The sequence below is a fragment of the Anarhichas minor genome, unplaced genomic scaffold (assembly GCF_050575085.1).
Source record: "Anarhichas minor isolate MPS153535 unplaced genomic scaffold, ASM5057508v1 ptg000136l, whole genome shotgun sequence".
NCBI lineage: Eukaryota > Metazoa > Chordata > Actinopteri > Perciformes > Anarhichadidae > Anarhichas > Anarhichas minor.
Window position 1 is genome coordinate 10,112,958 of NW_027466582.1, and position 23,163 is coordinate 10,136,120.

The window sequence follows — 23,163 nt, forward strand, 5'->3', positions numbered from 1 at the left end:
ACACTTCCGGTGTCATCTTTAGCCACCGATTGGTCGACGTGAACTGTACGTCAGTTTACGTGAGCGAACATGGCGGTTGAGCTTGCAGTAGAGTTGTGTTGCCATGAGAAATGTGTCTGGTAATTCTGATATATTTATAATTCAAGCTTAATATTTTGTCATCATAATCCGTTAAGGATTTACCTAAAATGCCGTTAACTTTAACGGCTTGTGTGGTTTTAACGTTAGCGTTAACTGTTTAACGTTAGTCCACCTAAAACGTACTTTTGACTTAACCACGTTGTGCTGCTATTATAAGTTTAGACTCGTGATGACTGCAGCGTTATATTAGTCAACGTTTTAACATTTCACCCTAAAGCCGATTCAACCACCAACAGTCTATATCCTATAGGCTGTAGGCTTTATTCAGTGGTGATAGGATGCTATGGAGACATTTATTTATCCCATGTGTAGTGCTCGTGCCAGGCTCTGATTCACGTGCGCTGCTATCGCGTGTTCTTCCCCCCTCTGTGTAGAAATGTCAAAGGTTCAAACCCCACATGGTAAAGTGGGTAAAGCCCCTGTAAAGAAGAAGAGCAACAACGCAAAACCTTCAAAGAACCCCAGAACAGTCTACTGTATTTTGTGTCGCAAGTCTGATTTGAAACATGTAAGTGGCTCTAACTTTACCAACACATTTAAATGAATAGTAGTGCTGGCTAGTATGTTGTTTTTACCAACCTACAGCCGTTCCAAATGATCTATAAGCTTGACAATACGTTTCTTAACTACAGGAAGCACAAGACCATGTGCATGGTATGCTGCATCACAGAGAGCTTGAGACAGTGCTGGGCAAGTGAGTGATATTTGTCAGATATGAAAATGTTATTGACACACCTTATGCACAACACAACAAATGTCAAGGCTGCATTCTTCTGTAGTATTCTTTTTAATTTGTTCGTTGTGCAGAGAACATATTTTATTTAGACTAAGTTCTTGTACGTTACCACTTGTAAAATGTGTATAAAAACATGTTATTACTCAAAGTAAGGTATCAATAAAAGGTGCCTGTTGTACTGAAACTGAGGTGTTGTGTAGGCACTAGTATCAAAATATTTAAATATTATCCAGTGTTTTCCTGCCTTACTGGGATAATATAATCATAACATGCATCAACCCATCTTAAAGCAAAGATTCTGATATGTACTCGTATCTGACTAAATGTCCCGTTCTTCCATTAACAGGGATTCATTTCACGAATGCCAGGCGTGTAAGGCGTCCTCCATGGGGTTAAATGAGTATGCTCGGCACATCTCCACCGCTCAACACCAGATCAAGTTGAAGAGCTTGATGATGAAAAAAATAAAGCCTGTCTCTCTGTATAATACTCTGAGCAAAGAGACCATGGGCCATATCATGGAGAGGAACAAGACACTAAAAAAAGAGGAGTAATAATTTCACCTTTTCATTTGTATGCATTTTATTCTCTCCATGATGTAATAGTTTTAATAACTGTGGGGCTTTTTTTTTCATTACAGGAAGAAAGCAGGGAGAAAGAGAAGAAAGAAACAGAAGCAGGTAGCTGGTCAGAAGCAGGAAGCTGGTCAGAAGCAGGTAGCTGGTCAGAAGCAGGAAGCTGGTCAGAAGCAGGTAGCTGGTCAGAAGCATGTGGAAATGCTACGTGGAGCCAAGGGGAAAAAAACAGTGGCGTCCAAAGTAGCGAAGCTGGAAAAAACCAAACAAGCGAACACAAGGATACTGCAACAGGAGATCCAAGGAAGGAACAATGCTGTTGTTCAAAACAAAGAGAACAAAGTGTCCAGTCTGCACAAGTCTCTTCACCAAAGAGAATCAACTCTTCAAAATCAAAGCGGAACATTGGTTTGCTCGTCAGAGGAGCCTGCAGGTCAAACTTGCCCTTCTGTCCGAAACCAGTCCACTCAATCAGCTCAGCAGCTGAGGTATAATGACAACTCTTCTGTCAAAATTGAGAGCTCCCAAACAGACAGACTTGGTAGAAGATCTTACAAAACCCAAGGAGGTGCCACTAACAAGCAAAAACAAAAAACATGGTCTACCGTCACCCAGAATGACTATTACGACAAGCAGTACGATGGGGAATTCACCAGTGATCACCTTCCTGATAACGGAGCCATCATCTTCGGTCGTGACCAGAAGGAGAGTCTGGGATCTTCTCCGTCGGCACAAGAAGGTTCAGCTCAAACTGCTTCAGCAAACGGGACCGCCAACGCGGCTCCGATACGGGACGTCGACGTCAGTGCGATGCTGCGGCAAATCAGAAGAGCGCTGGGTGTGAGGGAGCCGTGTAGAGCTGACCGCGAAGCCCGGAAGCAGAGCAGCGAGACGGGTGTCCGGGTGGCTGATCACAGCTCCACGCAAGAAGCTCGAGCTGAGAAAGAGGCGACACTTCACGCCTCCTCTGCTGCAGCTACATCTGAGCAATCCTCACAGGTTGACGGCCCGGCCCCTGCAGCTGGTGTTTCTCCGACCACATCCTCTGAGCCCAACCTGAACATCACCCGCAAGGTTCGAATTGCCCACAAATCAGCCAACGGTCAAGTGGGGAAAGAGGCTGAGCTTAAACCAACCGTGAAGAAATTGCGCAGCTTATCAGGGGCCAAGAACACATACGAGGACACGAAAAGGAAGAAGCAGGACAGCTTATCAGGGGCCAAGAAAGGCATGCCCAGGTAAACCTCTTTTCCTTTTTTCTTTTTCGTTTTACCGTTCGTTTGAAGTTATAGTTTTTAATTCTGTGTGGCAACAGGTTTGGAATTGAGTTGGCGAACCCTCTGTCTGACCAAGAAAGCTCAACACAAGCAAAGGACAATGACGCAACTCTGTCAGAAGGCTTTCACTGGGAGTCGCTCCCAGACGGTCCTTCGGGGGCACACCGGACCTCGTTACCTCCTCCGCCCCACAAAGACTCCCAGTCAGACTCTCAGATTCAGGAGCAGCCGGGTGCAGCACAGGAAGGCTGCAGCAGTCACACGGCTGACGCTGTCTCCGTGAAGGTGGAGCCAAAGTTGGATGATGAAAATTTGCGAGCCAACGGTAGTGCCAGCAAGAGGAAACACAACGTTGTGAGTGGTGTACGGTGTTTTTAAGTGTAGGGCACAGCTGAAACATCAAACTGATATATTGTTATGGTTGGAATATAATTCTTGTGTGCTCTTACAGTATGATGGCATTTCTGATATGCAGCCAAGTGGAAAAAAGAAGAAAACAAAGTCAAACAAGGGTAATTCTGATATTTTGAGTGCTTTATTTTTTTAGATGGACAACGTTTTGATCCCAGTGAGGTCGTCTGATCCCAGAAAAAGTCACCCAAAACACTGGTTTCTGTTGTTTTCCTACCTAACAGACCAGGGCCAGATGGACCAGCTGTTGGCTGTGTCTCTGAGGGAGGATGAGCTGAGTCACTCGTTGCAGGATTTGGACAAGTCTCTGGTCCAGGCCCGCAATGCCCTTCAAGCTGCCTACACAGAAGTGCAAACACTCCTGCTAATGAGACAGCAGGTACCACCACTAATAAAGACGCATAACAAAATATATGTATTTTTTACTTTTTCCTCAGGATTCATGTCAAGGCTTTACATTAAATTGTTCCTTTTGGTGTTGTAGTTCACTGCGGAGGTCAACAGTCTGAGAGCCCAGCGCATTGAAATCCTGCAAGGGATGCAAGGTACATTAGATTTACCCGTCGCTTGGAATGACTTCATATCAAACGAGTAGTTTAACCTTTTTTCTTTCTGAATCTCTTTCAGGAGGATACACGGGAGCAGAGAAAGCCACCACCTCATCAGCTACAGTGCATCCAAGACTCTCTCCCCTTCCCTCCTCAGTCTTCCCCACCTCCTCCGGCCAGCAGTCTCCCCTAAACCCAGCATCTTCCATTAGCCCCCTTGCCCTGCCAACCATGCCAGTAAAGCAAGAAATCTTCCAACCAGCCACAGCTGGTCAGGCTAGTCAGTCTGCCAAAACAGTCTCTGATACACTTCAGTTACCTGCGAACCAACCCGTGCCCTTGTTTCCCTCCGATTTGGTCCCTTCACTGCTGCTTCCGTCGCCATGCTTAGCTGCTCCTACAACTGCTGTTACCTCTCTCAAGCAACTCAAACTCGAGTGCTCTGCGTCAGCCGGTACAAATAGTTTTCCCGAATCATCTGCCGGGCAGCAGACAGCGACTTTAGTGAGAGAAGAAACGCAGTCGTCTGACAGTGATTCAGAGGAAGAGATGGGAGGAAAGCCGGCCTCCACTCTTGTCCCCCAGAGAGGTCCAAATGCATCTGCTGCAGCACCGGACGACGACGACGGAGGGAACGAGAGCGACGCCTCCGTCGAAATGATGGAGCCCTGTTCCGTGGTCATTGATATCGATGAATCGGACTCTGAGGATGCACCAGATGCTCCGGTCCACCAAGAGCCTCCTCAGAAGTCCGTCAGTGTGGAGTTCAATTCATCAAGCTCACAGACATTTCCGCAAAATGACGTTGAGAGGTGAGATTACGCTTGGTGTAGATCCTGAACATTACAGGCATTACTGTACTTGTAAGTGTGAAAATGTGACCGACGTTTCTCTCTCGCCCACTCAGAAAATTTCAGCCTCCACTTGTGCCAATGAAAGATGCCGGCGGTGAGTATTGTTTGTTCCACTTGCATCAAGTGTCACAGGACACGTTTAGATGCAAAGATAGGATGTTTTTCCCCCGTAATCACGGTTTGTTCATTGTTTTTTTTAGAATGTGTTGATGTGGTCGAGGACGAGGAGCCGTCCGTGGGAGCTTTTTCTCATCACACAGGCCCCGTCCACGGCCTCCAGGTTCACGGCGGACGCTTGTACACGTGTTCAGGGGACAACACAGCACGGGCCTACAGTCTGATGGTACGTTGATCACGGTCCCGAATTTATACCCACTTTCACCAAACTTTGTCCCTGCTGACAACTGCATCCTTCCTCAGACGATAAGAAAATATAATCAAACCAAAAGAGCGTCCTCCTGTTTCACGCAGAGTGTTGATTTTCTGCTTTTTATACTGAAAAATGACTACTGTGAAATAATAAGACAAATTGTTTGTGTGTATCCAGACCAGGGAGTGCCAAGCAGTGTTTCAGGGTCACACAAACAAAGTCAACTGTCTGCTGGTGTCATCTGTCCCAAACATGCCACCTCGCCTCTACACCGGATCCAGTGACCAGACCATCCGCTGTCACAGCATAAAGGTACAGAAGACGACTTGACACGCCATATTGTCATCTCTTATCAGACAGGGAATCATGTCAGTTATTGATGTTGATGATTTTATTTGGTAATTTATTTTTTCTCCTCTCACCTCCAGACCACAAAGTGTCTGGAGCAGATCTCTCTGATGGACAGAGTGTTGTGTTTGCACATTGCCTGGAACATCCTGTATGCTGGACTGGCCAATGGCGCAGTGGCTAGTTGTGACTTAAAGGTGAGTAACATTATTGTACAGGGGGAAGTAGCTCATGATTTTGTTACCAGGAGAGGTTGGTATTTATTATGCTTTGACATTAAAAACACTACATGCTGGAACTTGAGTAAGACAATCATCAACACTGAGTATTTGCATGACCAGGCTGAAAGCATCTCCATCTCTGTAAATGTAGACACTGATGTTGTGGATTATATTTCCAGAGCATACAAGTTGTTTTTTTCTTTGTCTGCCAGAGTAATGTTCTGTCAGCTGCTCAAAAACATCAGCAGAACCGTTAACTCTCCCCCTCTCTCTTATCTTTGCTTTCACCTCATCCTGATCGCTCTCATTAGACTCTGAAGCACTTGGATGTGTTCGAGTGCCACGGCCCGCGAGGCGTGAGCTGTCTGGGTACATCACAGGAGGGCGCCCGCCGGGTGCTGCTGGTCGGCTCCTACGACAGCAGCATCAGCGTACGCGACGCCAAGAGTGGCCTGCTGCTGCGCTCGCTGCAGGGTCACACCAAAACTGTTCTCTGTATGAAGGTAAGCAGATCAACCTTGTTAAACTTTAAAACATGTTTTGTCCAGATGAGGAGACTAAGTAATTGGAAATTCAGACGCTGACACTTGCAGATGCTTCGTAAACATCTAAAATGGCTAAACATTTAATTTACATCTTCTTAAAGCTGTAAATACTTCATCCCTTAAAATGCTGCAATTAATTGCTGTATTTTTATAGACGTGTAGATGAAATGTAGACCATCAAAGATATTATTACTAAAACATAATACTCGGGTATACTGAATAATACTTCCTTTATTGTTTTCAGGTGGTGAACGACCTGGTTTTTAGCGGCTCCAGTGACACATCTGTTCATGCCCACAACATCCACGTAAGTATGAGTTTTAATTATGAGTATTAAATGATCGTTTAACATCACAGATCTGTTAATCTGAACGTTTCTTTAGTTACTGAGGTGAACAACATGACAATCAAAAGGTCGAGATTGTTGGAATTCATAATCTTGAAGTATTGCGTCTGTCTGAGTCTTTTCGAACGTCACACGCTCACTGGCGCCGTTATTTCTGTCGTGCATCTTTATTTGCAGACGGGTGAGTTGGTTCGCATCTACAAGGGTCACGATCATGCGGTCACATCAATAGTCATCTTGGGGAAAGTGATGGTGACCGCCTGTCTGGATAAACTGGTCAGAGTTTATGAGCTACAGGTACCGAATTTATGATTTAATTATGCATTTTAACAATCACGCGCCCAGAAGTGGACTACGGCCATTTGACACTGATTTCTGAACACGTTGCTAGTGTATAGAACCAAAACAATTAATCATATATAGAGAGAAATTTGACTTATTGCCGATATCACGTGTAATGTATTACAACTAGCTGCCTTGTGCATCAGGTGAATCATCTCTGTTATTCATTTAAACTTTGTATTTGTGTCTTTTCAGTCTCATGACCGTCTGCAGGTGTACGGGGGTCACAGTGACATGGTGATGTGCATGGCCGTGCATAAGAGTGTGGTACGTGGTCTAAGTCTGGTCCAGCCATGGTTTTCAATCTAAACTTGCACAACAGAGGTTCATTTTTACAAAAAGATGGATGGATATTGTTCATCGTTTGTCCCAACCAGGTCTACACAGGCTGCTATGATGGCAGTGTTCAAGCTGTGAAGCTCAACTTGATGAAGAACTACCGCTGCTGGGTAACGACACAACAAATTATCCAACGTTCTTCTTCTTCTTCTTCTTGAAGATATTAAATGGTTGTATGATTTGTAATGTTTTCTGATTGGCTTGCATTGTAACGTGTGTTACTTGTGGCCTCCGCCCTCTGTTCAGTGGCAGAATTGCTCTCTGATCTTCGGCAACACGGAGCATCTTTTGCAGCACCTCGTCAGAGATCACTGCAACCTGAACCTGCAACAGGTCAAATGTCGGTGGAGAGGCTGCAGCACTTTTTTCGGCACACAGCAGTCTGTTCAGCAGGTAATGAACCGACGCCGTCTGACTTTCAGCAAAGTGAATATTGCCAGTCGGCTCGTTAGCTCAGCAATGTGTAAGAGTTTGTTACATTTGGGCAGGTTGGACGTTACCATGAGAGCAATTTCCACTTTTCATCCCCGGAGTTTTATTGAATAATATTAATATGCTAATGAATGTAGCTCTCGGCAGAAAACGGGATGAAACAGTTCCTCAGTGTTTGTTATCTTTCTTGCAGAATTTGCCCGAACACATGCAGAGCCACGTGGAGAACGAGAGTAAAGTGCAGCCTTGAGCTGCGGTGAAGTTGATGCAGCAGATACGGTTCATAACAACACCTCTGCTGGTTATATTTTAAATTCGTTTTTTTTATTTTCCAGTCATTTTCCAGTAGGAGATGATGTTTTCCTGTTGTGTTCTACCTTTTGAGGTGCAGAGCACATCTCTTGGTCTTGTGCATACTGTATGATCCCTATGACAGACTACTTGTTATTGATGCCTGAAGCCGTTGCATGACCAGATTGAGACGTTCAATCTCTAACACTCTATCAGTCCTGTTGTTAAAATAATTAGTTTCAGCTAATTTCTTCATAAATTATTTGCAGTTGTCAGAAAATCTTAATTGAATGAGTTGAGTAATTCAATACTCTAGCTTTAGTTTGTTGGTCTACAAGTGTTTTGTTTTCACTATGAATTTATGATGTGGTTTTGTACACTATCTATATATTTATGTATACTGTACAGTAAGCCTCTTCAGAGATGTCATTAGTATATGTGGAGCTAATTACTCAGAACATTTATACAACTATGCAGCGATGAAATAAACACTTCAGAGTAGCTTTTGCGAAGCAGCCAATAGTGTGAACCTTCAGAATCGATCTTGTTTTCATTTGTTTTGGCGATTGACTCTACGTGGAGGTAACAGGTCTTGATATTGTCTGAATATATTGAGGAACAGCAAAGCAGATATGCAACAGTGTCTGAATCTGAAACCAAATAATTTTAGTTATACGTTAACACCCAGTTTGTGACATCGTCCCTCTGCACACTCGAGTTATCATAAATGATTATTCCACCGATTTAGCTTTGAGCTCCTGTCACACTGTCGGTCTGACAATGATCAGTTTTTAAAAAAGGATCAAAGTCGACGCGTCAGAACACGATATATTTTCTTTATTCCATGCATTCATCTTCCTCGTTAAAACCTGGCGCCTACAATACCCACAATGCAACTCGACAGCCAACAGTTCCGTCACAGATTTGGGTGTGTTATGCTAGTGCTGGCTAATGTAGTCTTGAGCCACCAGCGTTCGAGCAGAGATGAGAAGCTAAAGCACTCTGGTAAGCTCACTTCTTTCTTACACAACACCTCCAGATTTGTTTTCATTTTCTAACTTGCAGTTTAAGCCCAAATGACACAGTTGATCAGATTTCGTGCAGCACTCTGGAGCCACAACGCTTAAGGCTTCATACTTCTTCTTTCACATATACAGTACCTCAGACATCAGATCATTTTAGGAAGGGTCAGCACTCTGAGGATTGTCAGGAGGATTTTAAAATCCTTTCTAAAGTTTTTCAGAACTTTAGTTCTGAGATTCTCTGGACGATGGCTCAGTTGTGGAAATAAACAGGCTTAACTTGCTTTGTACTGTATTATTTATACAAGGTGGAGTTTGGGAAGTAGCTCCAGGGTTTAACATCCATTAGCTAATATTTAGCAACTGACACTTTCTGTACAAAGAGTAAAAGGGTATCTGTACCTGCCTACTTTTAAATCAGACTTTTATTAGATTTTTCCCCAACATCACAGTGTGAAGACAATGTATCCTCAATTACCCACTTTGACACTTAGAAACTTTAAAATGAATTCCTTGTGTTGACTGAGAGGTTTGACTATGGAAAATATGTTTAGCATCATTACGTAAATAAACCCTCCACTCACTTTTAACTTTTACATTTCCACATTTCCCAGAGAGTTATTCTAGGCAATGTCCCCATATCACTTTGAAAAGTAGTAGTGAAAGTTGTCAGACTGAACTGTCCAGAGAGTAACTTCTAAGAATGCTGTTTTAAAGTCTTGCCTTAATTTTTGTATGTTCTAGTGTACAGTGTGTATTTGATTTGTGTTTAATACCTACTGTGTGTACAGCAATAAAAAATACAAATACAATTTACTGTATTCACCTCTGCTTTATTCTAAGAGAATATACAGAACATTCATTTGAATGATTTGTCAAACATGCTAATTCCCTCAGTTCTCATATTCAAACATTTTGATATTATAAGATATTCTTCACAACATAGGAACGTTAAGAAACAAAAGGTCAATGCTACTCGCCTGCTTGCTTCACCACCCATCACTGCTTCATGCCAAACACTGATGTAACATGTTATCAGGCTACACTGACTTCAGCATTCATCAAGTTTTTCCGCTCTCCTCGGCATCAAAGAGAACTGATCACGTTTCAGGAATCCGCACAAAACTGAAAGGATGTAATTAGCTTAAAGGGAAAATAAACCACCTTTTTATGTGGATGTCCAATCAATGTTAATGATGAATGTGGTCGGTTAAAGCAATAACTCCCTCAGTGCATGCCGTATTCCCTGAGAAAGTTTGCAGCTGCACAATCTGTTGTTCTTGGACATCCACATCAAAGGGGGCGAAGTTTTCCATTTAAAAATAAGCTTAAATTAAGTCTAAACCATCAGAGTTTGAGTGTTGAGAGAAAGCTAATTTACATAAAAACGAGAAATCATCAAACCTTTTGATTTTGTTGCAATCTCAAAAGCTGTGCAGAAATACATAAGGAGGCCGTCCAGGAGAGCTGAGTCATGAATGTGACGCTCCAACTGTCTGACGCTACGTCAAGACGGTGTCTTAAGAATACATCGTCAGCTGAAGCCACTACAGAGAGGGACAAAGAAACACAAGTGAGCATAAAGGGTTTCATTATACTTACAGTACACAAGTGAAAACTACAAGACACTTTACATTGTAATGTAATGCATGGCTGTAGTTTGTGGCGTTGTATTGCACTGCACTATATTGTGACTTGTTTTTGGTCTTCTAAACATGAAGATTAAGTGGACAAAATATTAGAGACACCTGTCGGTACAATGCAATCCAACAGAGCAGTACCTCAAAGTGCAACCTCAAAAATAATGGACTATACCAAATAAGTAAGGTAATATTTCCTGAAAGGCAACTGGTGTTCCTCTTTTTTGGTTACTCAGACACTTAGCCAGTTTGAAGACTGTGTGATATGGTTAAAAGCTCAGGAAAAACTACATAGTACGTTGACCTTAAATTGGGAGCATTTAGCCAAACTACTACTTCTATACTCAATAGCAAGAATGAACTTTGATGCCCTTCATCCCAAACATGTCTTAACATCCTTAACACAAAGAAAATATGAAACGTATAAATAACGTCATGAATATCAAACGGGTGTTTACCTCCAGGACATTGAGCTTTATTATTCCATCTCCATCTTTGTCAAAGGCATTAAAAGCTCCTGCAACAGACAAAACAAATCCATCTCTTCATAAATCTTGAACAGCTGGAGGGCAAGCCTGAAATTAATGGGTCCTACAAGTTAAATTTGGCCCTAGATTCATAAAAAGTGTAAAAAAAAAACATTCTGTATTTGCCTAAGCAGTGATTCTGGGATTGTTAGGTGAAAGAATGAGGTGAATCCATAAAAAGCTCAGCTGGGGTGTGTACTTACTGAACATGCCCTCTAGTCTCACAAAACAGCAGATGTAACTGTCAAAGTCGATGTTGAGGTGTTCGTCTGCGTAGCGCATGGCTATGATGTCGTATAGCTGTTTGTTGAGGTGACACCCTTCATGTGGAGAAGACAGATACGGTTTGTGGTCGACAGTTTATATCACGTTACAGGTTTCTAACAAGACGCTGGAAAGTATGGACTGTCAAAAGTTAGAACAAAGCTGTGAACAAAACTGGGAATTTAATATAAATTTATATTGCAAACCGTAATCTTTTCCAAATAATCAGCTGTGGAAAAGCATTGAATCTAAAAGTGTAAATATACAGTATGCAATGAGAAACATCCTGTGAGAGGTTAATTCTTAGAGGTATTTCTTTCATGCTGCCCACCTGCGTCGTTAACAGCGTTCCTCATCTCAAAACTACTGATGGAGCCGGATTTGTCTTTATCGTATCGTTTGAAGATCAGCTGGAAACACACGAGGAGATGCACAGTCAGATGTTTGTTGAACGCGAGCAGAGGCTCTAGGGTTGTTACAACGGTCCTACCTGCCACTCCTTGATCTTTTTCCACAAGTGTTTGAACTCCTGCAGGTTTAGCTTTCCCGTCCCATCAGTCTGAGAGAGGGTCACTTATGGAAAAACCAACACACATATTTTTAAATACATGTGTATATCTCTGAGTAGCAATTTGGGATGCATGATTGTAAGAAACTGGCTGTATAGATAAAGTTGAGTTGAGAGTTTATTTTACTAAATTTACTATTTACTATATGCATCCATAAGCCTTACCTCAAAGCACCATTGTTGTACAGTCCTCTAAAATACTGACTTGTTTTGTTTGCCTGTACTAGCACTGGGCAGCTCTACTAAGCAACTGAGGATGGACAGCACTGGTTATTTCATTGCCTCTAGAGGGATTCAAACCAATAACCTGCTGATGTCAGGCTTAGGCAACACGAGGGTTCTCTGTTGTCGTCTCCATATAAACTGAAAGGATACATCCATCAATGCGATCATACTCCGACACGTCTCAAGGCTGAAACCCTCCGTCTTCACTTCATTATCTGGAGAAAAGGACAACTCGATATGATCGATCACATGGACACCGACTATATAATGATGATCTCAACCTTTCTGGAGCACTCACGTTTGGTGAGTACGTTCCTCATGATCATCTTAAGTTCGTTGGCACAGATTTGCATGTCCTGATGGAGGGAGGATAAATTTGTTGCATAGCCTTATAACACTCAGACATCCACACCTGTCCTGTATTATCCTCGTCCTCTCTCCTCTCTGTGTACTCACCTCACCAGCAATCTGTTGGTAAATGGCTCTGAACTGTTTTTCCTCTTCAGTCTCCTCTGGTTGGAGTTGTTTTTGCTGAGGGACACGTAAGAGAGAAGTAAATTATAAAGTGGGTGACAGCTTTATAAGTTTTAAAACCTAAAGTGGTATGTCTTTTATAGGACTGACATGTGTTTGGACCATAGGTATGGACAAGGTTAAAGCTAAGCTTGGCTAGTTAGCTTTACTAGTTTATCTGGTGTTCCTTTTTTCTCAATTGTGATTACATTCAGCTTAATGTGATGTAACAAAATCAATTACCAACATTTTGAAGGATCAAAAAAAGTTTTTTTCTAAGGCTAGCTGCTCAGTCTCTGCAGCTTGGTTTAATTGCACTGCAGTATAAATAACACTACACTATAGGGATTGATGCATTTCCTCATAGTACCAGATGAGAGCAGCACATCAGAGAAAGACATAAACAGCTTAGCCCGTATACACTGAGGCCTTCCAGGAAAACAGGTGCAGTTGAGCCACTTGGGGTCACTTGGCCTCAAATTCAATTGTTTTATTCCCAGGGATGTTATTTGACCTGGTCAAGATTGCATTTCACAGCCGTCAGTCTCACTGGGAGCTATTTGCTGCGTGGCTGCAGTGTCAACGATTTGGCTCCTACAGCAAGGAAATTACCTTTGGCTTCTTCTTCTTCTTCTCCCCCTGAATGCCGTCATGCTCGATTTCTTTGTTGGCTCGTGCTCTATCTGACACAAATACAATCGGCTGGCATGTGGATAACGGCAAAAGACAAACAAAAGCAGAAGAGAGAGAGTTAATGTATAGTTATTGTAACAGTTATAATCTATATGTGTACTGTAATGATGACACAAACTATAACTACCAACATTGATAACAGCTGACATGTAATGGAGAGTATAGCAGTGGGGAAAACAGAGTTCAAAAGTCATCTAACAATGCTAATGCTACATGCATTACCTTCTCTTTCTTTTTCTGGTCTTGCTGATAGCCAATAAGACAAGGAAGGACAGAAGGATGAAATGAGATGGAAAAGGAGGAAAACACTTTTCAAGTCTGTTAGTTACTCTTGTTTGAAAAACAAAGAGTGCAGTATGAATTGGGACAAAGACGAAGAGAACAATGTTGATGAAATGCGTGTGTGACACTATTGGGGTTTACAAATGATGAAATTCAAACTGATATTGCAGCGTGAACGTATGCCGCAGTTAGCCTTTGCACTGCACTCTTTTGGCACTGTCCATATAATCAGCCTTTTTGAGAGGAAGTGGGAAGCTTAATGCCAAGGATACTTTGTTTTAGTATTAATGTCTCATTTAGGTTTGAGTAAAAGTGATAAATACTTCTAGAGGAGCGTTATGGCTACGAGTAAAAAGATTATCCTGCATGGCCTCAAAGAAATATCCCTTTTCACAGACACTTTCAGCTATCTCTGCTCCATAAATAAAGAAAGACAGAAAGAGAAGGGTGGAAAATACTGGATGAAAATTAAATATTCTAGTCCTAATGTTTGTGTTCTACATCCCATCCCTGTTAAATCTGAAACGTTATAAAAATGAGTCAAACAAAAAAGCTTTTCAAAAAAAATCTGGCCTTTTAAATACATTTTAGACAATAGACGGTGTCTGACAGTCGAGCCTCTTTAAACACCAGAAATACTAATATGAGGAGAGAGGGAGAAATCCCACCATTAAGTGATTCAAACCGTGTCAAAAATAATTTTGAAGGCATTATAGTTGAGCGTACTTGTCTGCTTTAGTCATTTCACTTCTGAAATATCAGTCAGAATTATCAAAATATGTTTTGATCCCACTATTTTCGTTGCAAACCTGCGTTTTGTCAGACCCGATGGTGTTCTCCGCTTCCCTGTGAGGATAAACAGACACATTAGAATTGCAATTTTGCTGTTAGCAATCCCCAAAATAACATGAACTATGGCACAACCGTCAGTGATCCTTACTCAGACGTGCTCTTCTTCTCAGAGAAGACCCTCAGAATGAACTCTCCGTCTTGATGGGCTTCAAAGGTTGTGGGGATTATGACATACTCTCCTGGAGGCAGATGCATACGCTCCGTCACCTCCCGCAGGTTAATGTAGGTCTTGCATTTAGCTTTGGAGGCTGTGTACAGGAAGAAGTCCTTCTGCAGGTGTTGATTCTGGCCACACATCTTTGGATGGAAACAAATAATTTGGTCAGAAAGGAATGAGCTCTGAAAATTGGGACTCTCTTGCCAAGACTTAGACAAGAAGATTGAGAAGACCACTCTCATGTCTGTACGGTAAATATGAAGAGACTGTCGGCAGCTGGTTAGCTTAGTTAGAAATAAAGACTGGAAACAGAGGGAAACCGCTTGCTTGGCTCTTTGCAATTATAACAAAATGTCAACTAGCATCTCTAAAGTTCACTTATCAGCATTTATTTCTTGTTTGTGTATTCTGTTCATATACCAAAGTTTAACATATACTAGTGCAGTGATTTCTTGGAGTCTTGTCTCACTGTGTGCCAGAAAGTGACTGCTCCCAGCCAAGAAAGGATTTAGACAGAGCCAAGCTAGCTGTGTCCATGCTAGAGATAGGCTAGTGTTTCCCCCAACGTACATCAGATCTCTGGAACTGTAGGGCAGTTTAATATTATTTATTTGCACCAAAAATGTAAAAAAGCAAAACATTGCGTGCATCATTTATCATGTAAAAGAAGTTCACAAAATATTTGCTCGAATGTGAGGATTTGCCAGTTTTATCGGCTTTATATCCGTGGAAATGGTCTTCTAATTTGTCACTGTTGGTGGGATGAAGCAAGCAGTTTGATTGGGCTCTGGGAAATTGTGAATTGCATTTTCTTGTATTTTCTGACATTTTGTTGACTCAACAATTAGAATAATCCAAAAATAATTGACAGATTATTCAAGGATGTAAATAATCCTGTACTTTGTACACAAAGTATTTGGCTTGTGTTGTAAGGTGTACATCGAGGTTCCACAACCTGAACTAATACTACCACTACCACCACACGTACAGCTCAATCAAACACACACAAACACAACTATCTGGAGATACAGCTCAATACGTGTGAAAACGCTGACTTCATTAAACTAACGTCCTTCTCCAACATGGGCATACCTCCTTCGGCACCTGCAGACACAAAGAAGAAGTCAAAGAAGAAGTTAATCTCCAGTGGATGAACATCAGTTTATCCAGGGATTTAGGGTTCATGTGATCAGCACCTCGTAGATTGAAAATCCGATGGTGAGAAATTTGGCCCCTTGATGGCGCTGCATCCTTCGGCCTTTCTGCATCAGAGCCACGACGACAGTACAGGCCGCCGGCCCGTGCTTTGGGTCGTCATCTTCCTCGTCATCTTCCTCGTACAGTTGCAGTCGATACTGAGGATTCGTCCAGAATGTCTCTGTAAAATAAAAAAAAGTAAATCTGCAACAAGGGTGAAGACACACGTGCCACGTGGGGACGTCAAGAACTTGATCAACATCACTCCTATAAAAGCTGAGGTTAAAAAAAAGCGAAGGCCTACGTGGGAAGTTCCTGCAGCCGCCGGCAGAGCTGCCTCTCACCCACCGACCCTCATTGACCGACACTGTCCAGCTGTGCCTTACATCGCCCTGCAGGGTGTCAGGGGTCAAGTTACACAACTCCAGCTTGGTGAAGTTCCTCTTGAAATCATCAAAAGACATCCTGAAGGGGAATATGAAAGAAGAAGTTCTGTGCAGTTATATTTGGTGAATGATGAGGACTTTTGCAGCTTTTCACTCTTTACCACTAGTGGGGCAAACAAAAAAGTAAAGCGGCTGAGAGGGAGTTGTATTGTGTCAGCTGTGAATTGAGCTGAATGCTAACATGCTAATGGTAAGTACAATGAATATATCCATTTATTTGCACATGTGTATAGTTATGATGTTAACATACATTTTACCAAATTCTTTAATAACTTGTCTTTCCCTTTTACTTGGCGATCACACATCACTGCATCAATAAACTAATTATTTCATTACAAGCAAAAAAAAACAAATCACCTCTTGTTAAGGACTACAATGTTGTGCCAGTGTACTACGAAGTACACCATCAGAATAGACCACTGAGGTTTAAGCAAAACAGCTGCAAAACTGATGAAAGTATAAAATCAATATGTTTTTGTTAAGAAGAAGAAGATTATAACAAAGTGTTTTACTCACCAGAACTCACTCGCCTCGACAGTCTGTTTTTTGAGGTTGTCTTTGTCTGCGGTGGAAATAGTCGACCATTCCTTTGAGCTTTAGAAAGACAAAATAATATTAATACACATCATGAAGAAAGAATCTGCCACACATGAGTTATTTTGTAATAATTTACATTTTATAATAATATAAAATGTTGCATCATTTACTTACTTTGCGCTCCACGGTCCCTTCCACAGCACCCAACCCCAGGGATTGCGCAATCGAATCAGGCGAATTCTGGTGTCATTTGCAACCTCGTCACACTAGAAACAACAACCAAGCTGTCAGCATCACTTTAGCAGGCCTTCTCTTACAAAGAATACAAATCTGGATTTATAGTAAGTGGACATTTTACTGCACCTCCGCCAGGCCTATGATGGAGTAGGCATGACCTCTGACCAGCCCCTGACCAGTCTGAGTCTCCAGTTCAGTGGCTGAAAAAGGCTGACAGATACAACACAAGTCGGTAAATATCACAGATTGGACTTTGAGGCAATACATGTTGCTAAAACATTGTTTTAATTCGGTCATTTATTCTGGATTTTATGGTTAAAATCTAGTTTTCCTACAATCAATTTAAAGATGTAAAAGCTTGGATAATGAAAGCAAACTTTACACTTTAATTCAGCTTCTCATATTGTGACAGAATTGTTGAAACAGGCTGAAACGCCTGAAGAAAAGAAATGTATCTGCTGTTTAACATTCAGTTGTGTTGCTGTACGTCTCTTCTAATGTTTTCTTGCTTTGTGTCTCTAATGTTTTTACTTCTGTTTGACTTCTCTCTGTGCACTTCATTTCACAGCTTTCATCTCCACTCACATCTATGGAGCAGCCCATCAGCGAGCCTCTCTCCAGTGCCTTCCTCATGATGGTGAAGAGCTCTTTGGGCGCCTCGGACAACTCAAAGAACTCAGTAACTCCTCCTGTGAAATCCTCCATGGCTTCCAAAGTGTTGCCCCCTTTAAGTGCCTCATAAGACCCGTGCAACCTGAGAGAGAGAGAGGTCAATCATTCTGGTCAATGCGATGATATGTCATGGATTGGATTTTTCACAGTGTCTGCAGCCAATTTTAAAACATGAGGACGGAGGAATGGTGTGACAGTTTGTGTTGCTGCACTGCAAACATTGATATGACATTTAGCTCAAAATTGGATCTTAAAAACTTGATATCTGTTTGACAGATGTTTTAAGTCATGTGGCATCACCTCGATGCAGTCATTTTCTATTCCTCAATACTTTGACTGATAATAGACATTCATCAAAAACTGCATTTAAAACACCTGAAATGCTTCATGTTCCCATGGCTTTAACTTTTTCAGCAACAAAAAAAGAACTGAAGACTAAATGACAAACTTTTTTTTTACAAACTGATCAACATCATGGAGGTAACTCCCAACTTTGCAGTGGGCGTTTATGGACTGCACTCACTTGGCATAAGCTTTTTCCAAAAGAGCGCTCCAGAACTCGTTCTTTCTGAAAGATTTGGTGAACACCAGTTTGTTGTTGCAGGTGGGGATGCGGTCGTCCACGACCACATCGGTCCATTCGCCATAACGCCAGAACTGAGTGTAAGAAGACAGAACAGATTTAAAACAGGAAGTCAATAGTCAACTATTTCTTTAATGTTAATCAACTGTATTAATTTTTTTAATGGAATTTGGTAATTGTCATTATCATTGTCACTACAGCATGAAACTTCATGTTTCTTGCACAATGTGCCAAATATCCAAGTAAAACCTGGAAATGGAAGATGCCGGCGTAGTTGTCAGTGAAGCTCTGGTCCGGGGGAATCACTCTGTACAGCAGCTTCTCGTTCACTGTTAGACAGGCGATGGCAGCCAGTAGCCAGCAGTCACCTGTCAAACAGCAGATTCACGAGCTACGAAAACACTTGATCCAAACATTTCACTTCATAAAGCAGCTGTCACAGGTTCAAGCCATATCCCTGCGGGTGTCAGTAGTCAACATAAATTGGGAGTTAAAATATGGCTGATTGGTATTTCAGCGGTCAGGCGTAAGCCTGGCTCTAGTTTCCCACATGTCTTGGCTGTGCCTTGTATTTTCTGGCCATGTCCCCTAACAGGACGGTTTCTGCTTGCACAGAAGGTACAAGTTGTCTTAAGCTGAGACACATTTGACACCATTAAAAACTTTTTTGTTGAACATCTATCCGGCACCAAAAGCAGCTTCTTTTCACACTTTTCCAATGCTCTTGCTATTGTATTCTTGTTTTTTTTTTCAAGTATTATGAACATGCAGGCTTTAACAAGAAAATATGTGTTCTATGTGTTGATATAGAGAAGCCTGGAGAATCAGTGAAAGTAGAGAAGGAAAGACCAGTATTTCATTAATCCAAATACCCAATCCTTCTCTGCCAGTGAGTTCCCAGGCTGTGATGAGGACTTAAGTGCTTTTGAACCACTTGTTTGAAAGCAGAGACAGTTTAAATGTTACCCAATTCTCCTTGACAGATGTCTGTCCTGTTGGCTCCATCTATGATGAACTGGGGGTTTTCACAAATTTCCTGTCATACAAAAAAAAAAAGATTTCTGAGCATGTTGCGAAATATCCATGCCAGAGTTCAAATCTTTTTTTTTTCTTCTTATTATGAAATACCATGGAAGATGAAATGTTGCATGCATTAGCTGTAAAAGCCTAAATTTAGAATATATTGATCTAGTCTCTATAGGAAGTCCACTTTAGAATGTCCTGCAAGATAACATGTAGTCTTTAGTGTCTATATTCAAAAGACTAGGAAAGTAAAAGACAACAAAATAATCATGACTGTAAAACGGATTAATGTCTTTAGGGTTTGGTATCAAACCTCAATACTTTTTAATATCGACTAAAATCTGTAAAATATGGCTTGAATGTCGGGTCAGAGTCATATTCTCGTTTACTTATTCCTTGAACAAATTGAGGACTTGATTTGAGTGCACATTTTGCCAGTTTTAGATATTATATTAGATCGTTTTTAGATACTTTTTTTTGTAAAACAACATATTTATATTTTTTAAAGCAAGGTATTATAAATTATTAACTCTGGTATTGGTAAATATTTCCACTCCACAACATTTAAAAATCAGCATTTACAAATCTACACCTGCCATGACTGACAATATGAGGATTTGACCCTGAAACTGAAGGCGAGTTGGAGAAATTTCCCTGGCTACATATTGTATTTATGAAGAAGCAGCTGTTGGCGGTCCGCCGGTCACGACCTTTTAGTGCTCTGAACAAGTGGTAATGCTTTGCTGAATGCTCATAACTAACATGATAATCAAACAAGAAACAACACATTGTTTTTAACAACTTAAATATCCAAAATGACAGTTTTCGGGGGTTATAAAAGAGGATAACAATTAGAAGTTTTAATTCAGGGGATTCACGGCAATTAATCTGTTCCCCTCATCACATTATTTACCATAACTAGGTTTAAAAATGCAGCCTCATGTTCCGAATTTAGAGCAGGCTCCACTGCTGAATCCCTGGATGAGATTCATGTTTCACTAATCTCTAAATGGCAAAAGCGACATTCATCATTACCCATTAAGTAGCAACCAAGCTGCAGATTCATGTTACACTGGATTTTGTTACTTACCAAGCAAAAATTAAAAAATACAAAATAATCTCCATGTTCAGTTTGTTATTTGTTTTCACTGCTAAGAATTTGAAAATAATTAAAATAGAATCAATTAATGTTGTGGGAATGCATTGTCTTTTTTTTAATATGTGTTAATATCTAGACTAAAGATTATTATACAACTACACAATGACATGAAACTCATGTTATGTTTATACTGCTCATGTATGTAAAGGCAGTGGTTGAAAGTAACTAAATATATTTACTACACGTAAACAATATTGAGGTAATGTACTTTACTTTCTTTTAATGCTACTTAAAGAAACTCTCTTGATAGTTCATCATTTTGGGTATAAATAAGTGTTTTTCTCAAAATGAGAAAATATTCCTTTAATACTTCTACTCCACTACACTTTAAATGTTTAGTTTAATTTAAATATGATGCACTGTTACAAATATTTAACTACAGAGAGTATATAACGTATAGTTAAACCTCCAACTTGACTAAAACAATAGTTACAGCAATGCTAAAATAATAATGATAATATAATATACATAATATAGCCTAATATATGATAATAATAATAATAATAATATAGCGATTATTATAAGAACTCTCACTTTGAATCCTTAAGTGCTTAGTTATCACTATGTTTCCCAGCATTGGCAGAGGGTGACCTCCTGCGTGAGGTTCAGCTGGCTGTGATTGGAGAAAGTGATAACCCAGAGCTATGCATACACAGCATGCAGCCACTTGACACCCCAGCCATGTGTTGTGAGGAAGTGATGAGATACACGGGGATTTTAGAGAGGAGTTCATCTGAACACGACAGAGTCCCTTTTGCATTTAGAGTAACTTGGCCTAAAGGAGATGATGATTACTAAAGGCTGGCACTCACCGAGGGACGTTTCCACTCGAACTTCATGGAAGGTGTGTGACTGTAGAAGAGTGAGGAGTCATTTGCAGGGAACAGGGGGTCTTCAAACACCACCTTCTTCTTCACGTATTTGTCTCGCAGTTCCAAAAAAGTCTTGAGACGCTTGGCATCCTTGACAGCCTCGTTTCTGCTTAGAATCGCCGAGTAGATGGAGTTAGTACCAGCAGAAGGGTAACCGGCTTTTTCATCCGGCCCGAATGATGCTTCAGTTTCATGAAGCACTCTCACCTTTGTATCTTCAACAACAGGCACTTTACATTTCTCGTCCCCCATCTTATAAGTGAAAGCCTCAGCCTTTGGTGTTTCTATTTACAAGACAATTTATAAAATGAAAAAAAAGACACTCCTTATTTGCAGAAACAGCATGGACTTGCAAAACAGCCAAAGACGCTTCCTGAGTCCTTCCTGATACTGTTTTACTTTTAGTTCCTTTATTTGCTTGAAATCCTGTCCCCACTCCGACAGTCACCAGCCACAAAGCCTCTCACACAGTCACTGTTGTGTCCCTGCTGCTGCGAGGCTGCACCTAAATATAGGCCTCTATAGAGGAGGGGAGAAGGTTGGACACTGACACAACATTTTAAGGTCACAGTGTATTGAGAGGGGGGGGGGGGGTCAGAGTCAGAGTAGGTCAGAGTCAGGTCATGTACCCAGTGGCTTGTGCACTGTGATACCTCCTTTTTAAATGTATGTAATTTCCTGTACTAAAATGCAATAACACCTATAGTTAGTGCTTACAATTAGCAACAAATCTGATATTTACTATCAGCTTAGTTTATCTTATTATAATGCACAACACAAGTACCACGTGATTAACCGAATTACAGTTACTCCAAACCTCTGTTCAACATCTATAATATCAGCTATATTGACACCTAGTGGTAAAACAAATGCCTCGGTTCTTCCTTCCGTCAATGGGCTGTTGTGGCTCACTAAACCAACCCTTCATCACAAGTCAGTATTCAGTTGGTCAGATTCTCTGTCAATCCATGCCCATATCAAATAGGAGGAGGGAGGCTGTTGAGCGCAGGATTGCCAGGTTTGACAGAAACCTGCATTGTTGTTTCAGTATAAACCAGGACGAAAGGACCTCTCAACAAAATTGTGCATTTTTTTTTGTTACAAAGTAATGCTCACCGTAAATCAAAAATAATGAAACAATAAGTCAAATGTATGACTTCTTAAATCAAAATTATGAGTTGGTAAACTTAGTCTCTATCCAATATTTTTGATTTGACTACTATGGATATTTCGATTGTGCAATCATGACCGTGCTCGAGGGCCTGGGCAAAAATGTATTCTTGTGCCCCGACTGACCACCGCATCCTACAAGTACCCCGTCACCTTCACGTTCCCATTACATTACAATGTGCACAGCAGCTTCATTATATGCCAAGAGACCGAAAAAATAACCAGCACGAATAATACTACCTGACTCCAGGTTGTCTGTGTTAACAACATGGTATGTCCCCGGTTTACACAATTCAAACCACAATAATTAAGTTGAGAGGAAAGGTACAAGAAAAGAACAACCTTTGAGCCAACTTGGACAATAAGTCCTTAAAGTGCTCAGAAAGAAAATCTACAATTCTGTAATGGAGATGAAAAGCTCAGGAAAAGCTACTAAATTGACCTTGTGGTGAGATTATTTTGTTAAATAAAATATGAACTGTGTTAAACCGGATCTTTAATGAATAAGAATACAGTATATACCTTGTTGTACTTGCAAATGTCCTAACAAATGTATAATGAGTCAAGTTTACAACAAAAAAGAAGAAAAACTGACACAGAGGGAACCTGGAGCCCCTGGAGGTCCGAGGCCTTTGATTTACAGATACTTGATTTCATGCTGCTTCAGGCAGACATATTTCTGTAAATTGAGACACGTAAAGTGGCCTTTATTTAAGATGTTAATAATGCCAAACAACCACAGTTGTTA

The 23,163-nt window shown here is 41.0% G+C and overlaps 2 protein-coding genes across 2 annotated transcripts; one reads left to right on the forward strand and one right to left on the reverse strand.

The window, feature by feature from the left end:
• The first annotated feature begins 22 nt into the window (after positions 1-22).
• Positions 23-9,610, forward strand: znf106b (zinc finger protein 106b). The gene is made up of 21 exons (XM_076083633.1): positions 23-119; positions 516-649; positions 774-835; positions 1,224-1,427; positions 1,518-2,690; positions 2,768-3,083; positions 3,181-3,241; positions 3,365-3,519; positions 3,625-3,685; positions 3,768-4,500; positions 4,596-4,636; positions 4,743-4,885; positions 5,090-5,224; positions 5,341-5,457; positions 5,793-5,984; positions 6,271-6,333; positions 6,550-6,669; positions 6,910-6,981; positions 7,092-7,163; positions 7,300-7,446; positions 7,679-9,610. Exons 1-21 carry the CDS (start codon positions 104-106, stop codon positions 7,733-7,735), a joined length of 4,074 nt encoding a protein of 1,357 aa, XP_075939748.1. The 5' UTR covers positions 23-103; the 3' UTR covers positions 7,736-9,610.
• capn3b (calpain 3b) lies at positions 9,024-21,519 on the reverse strand. Its single transcript, XM_076083635.1, has 22 exons — positions 21,186-21,519; positions 19,158-19,227; positions 18,441-18,559; positions 18,132-18,265; positions 17,522-17,690; positions 17,063-17,146; positions 16,874-16,965; positions 16,679-16,756; positions 16,021-16,181; positions 15,716-15,897; positions 15,612-15,623; positions 14,451-14,659; positions 14,320-14,356; positions 13,148-13,237; positions 12,479-12,553; positions 12,321-12,378; positions 12,173-12,237; positions 11,720-11,788; positions 11,561-11,639; positions 11,169-11,285; positions 10,897-10,955; positions 9,024-10,345 (listed from the first exon to the last, which is right to left on the reverse strand). The coding sequence occupies exons 1-22, from the start codon at positions 21,495-21,497 to the stop codon at positions 10,319-10,321; spliced, it is 2,298 nt and encodes a 765-aa protein (XP_075939750.1). The 5' UTR covers positions 21,498-21,519; the 3' UTR covers positions 9,024-10,318.
• Positions 21,520-23,163: the final 1,644 nt, after the last annotated feature.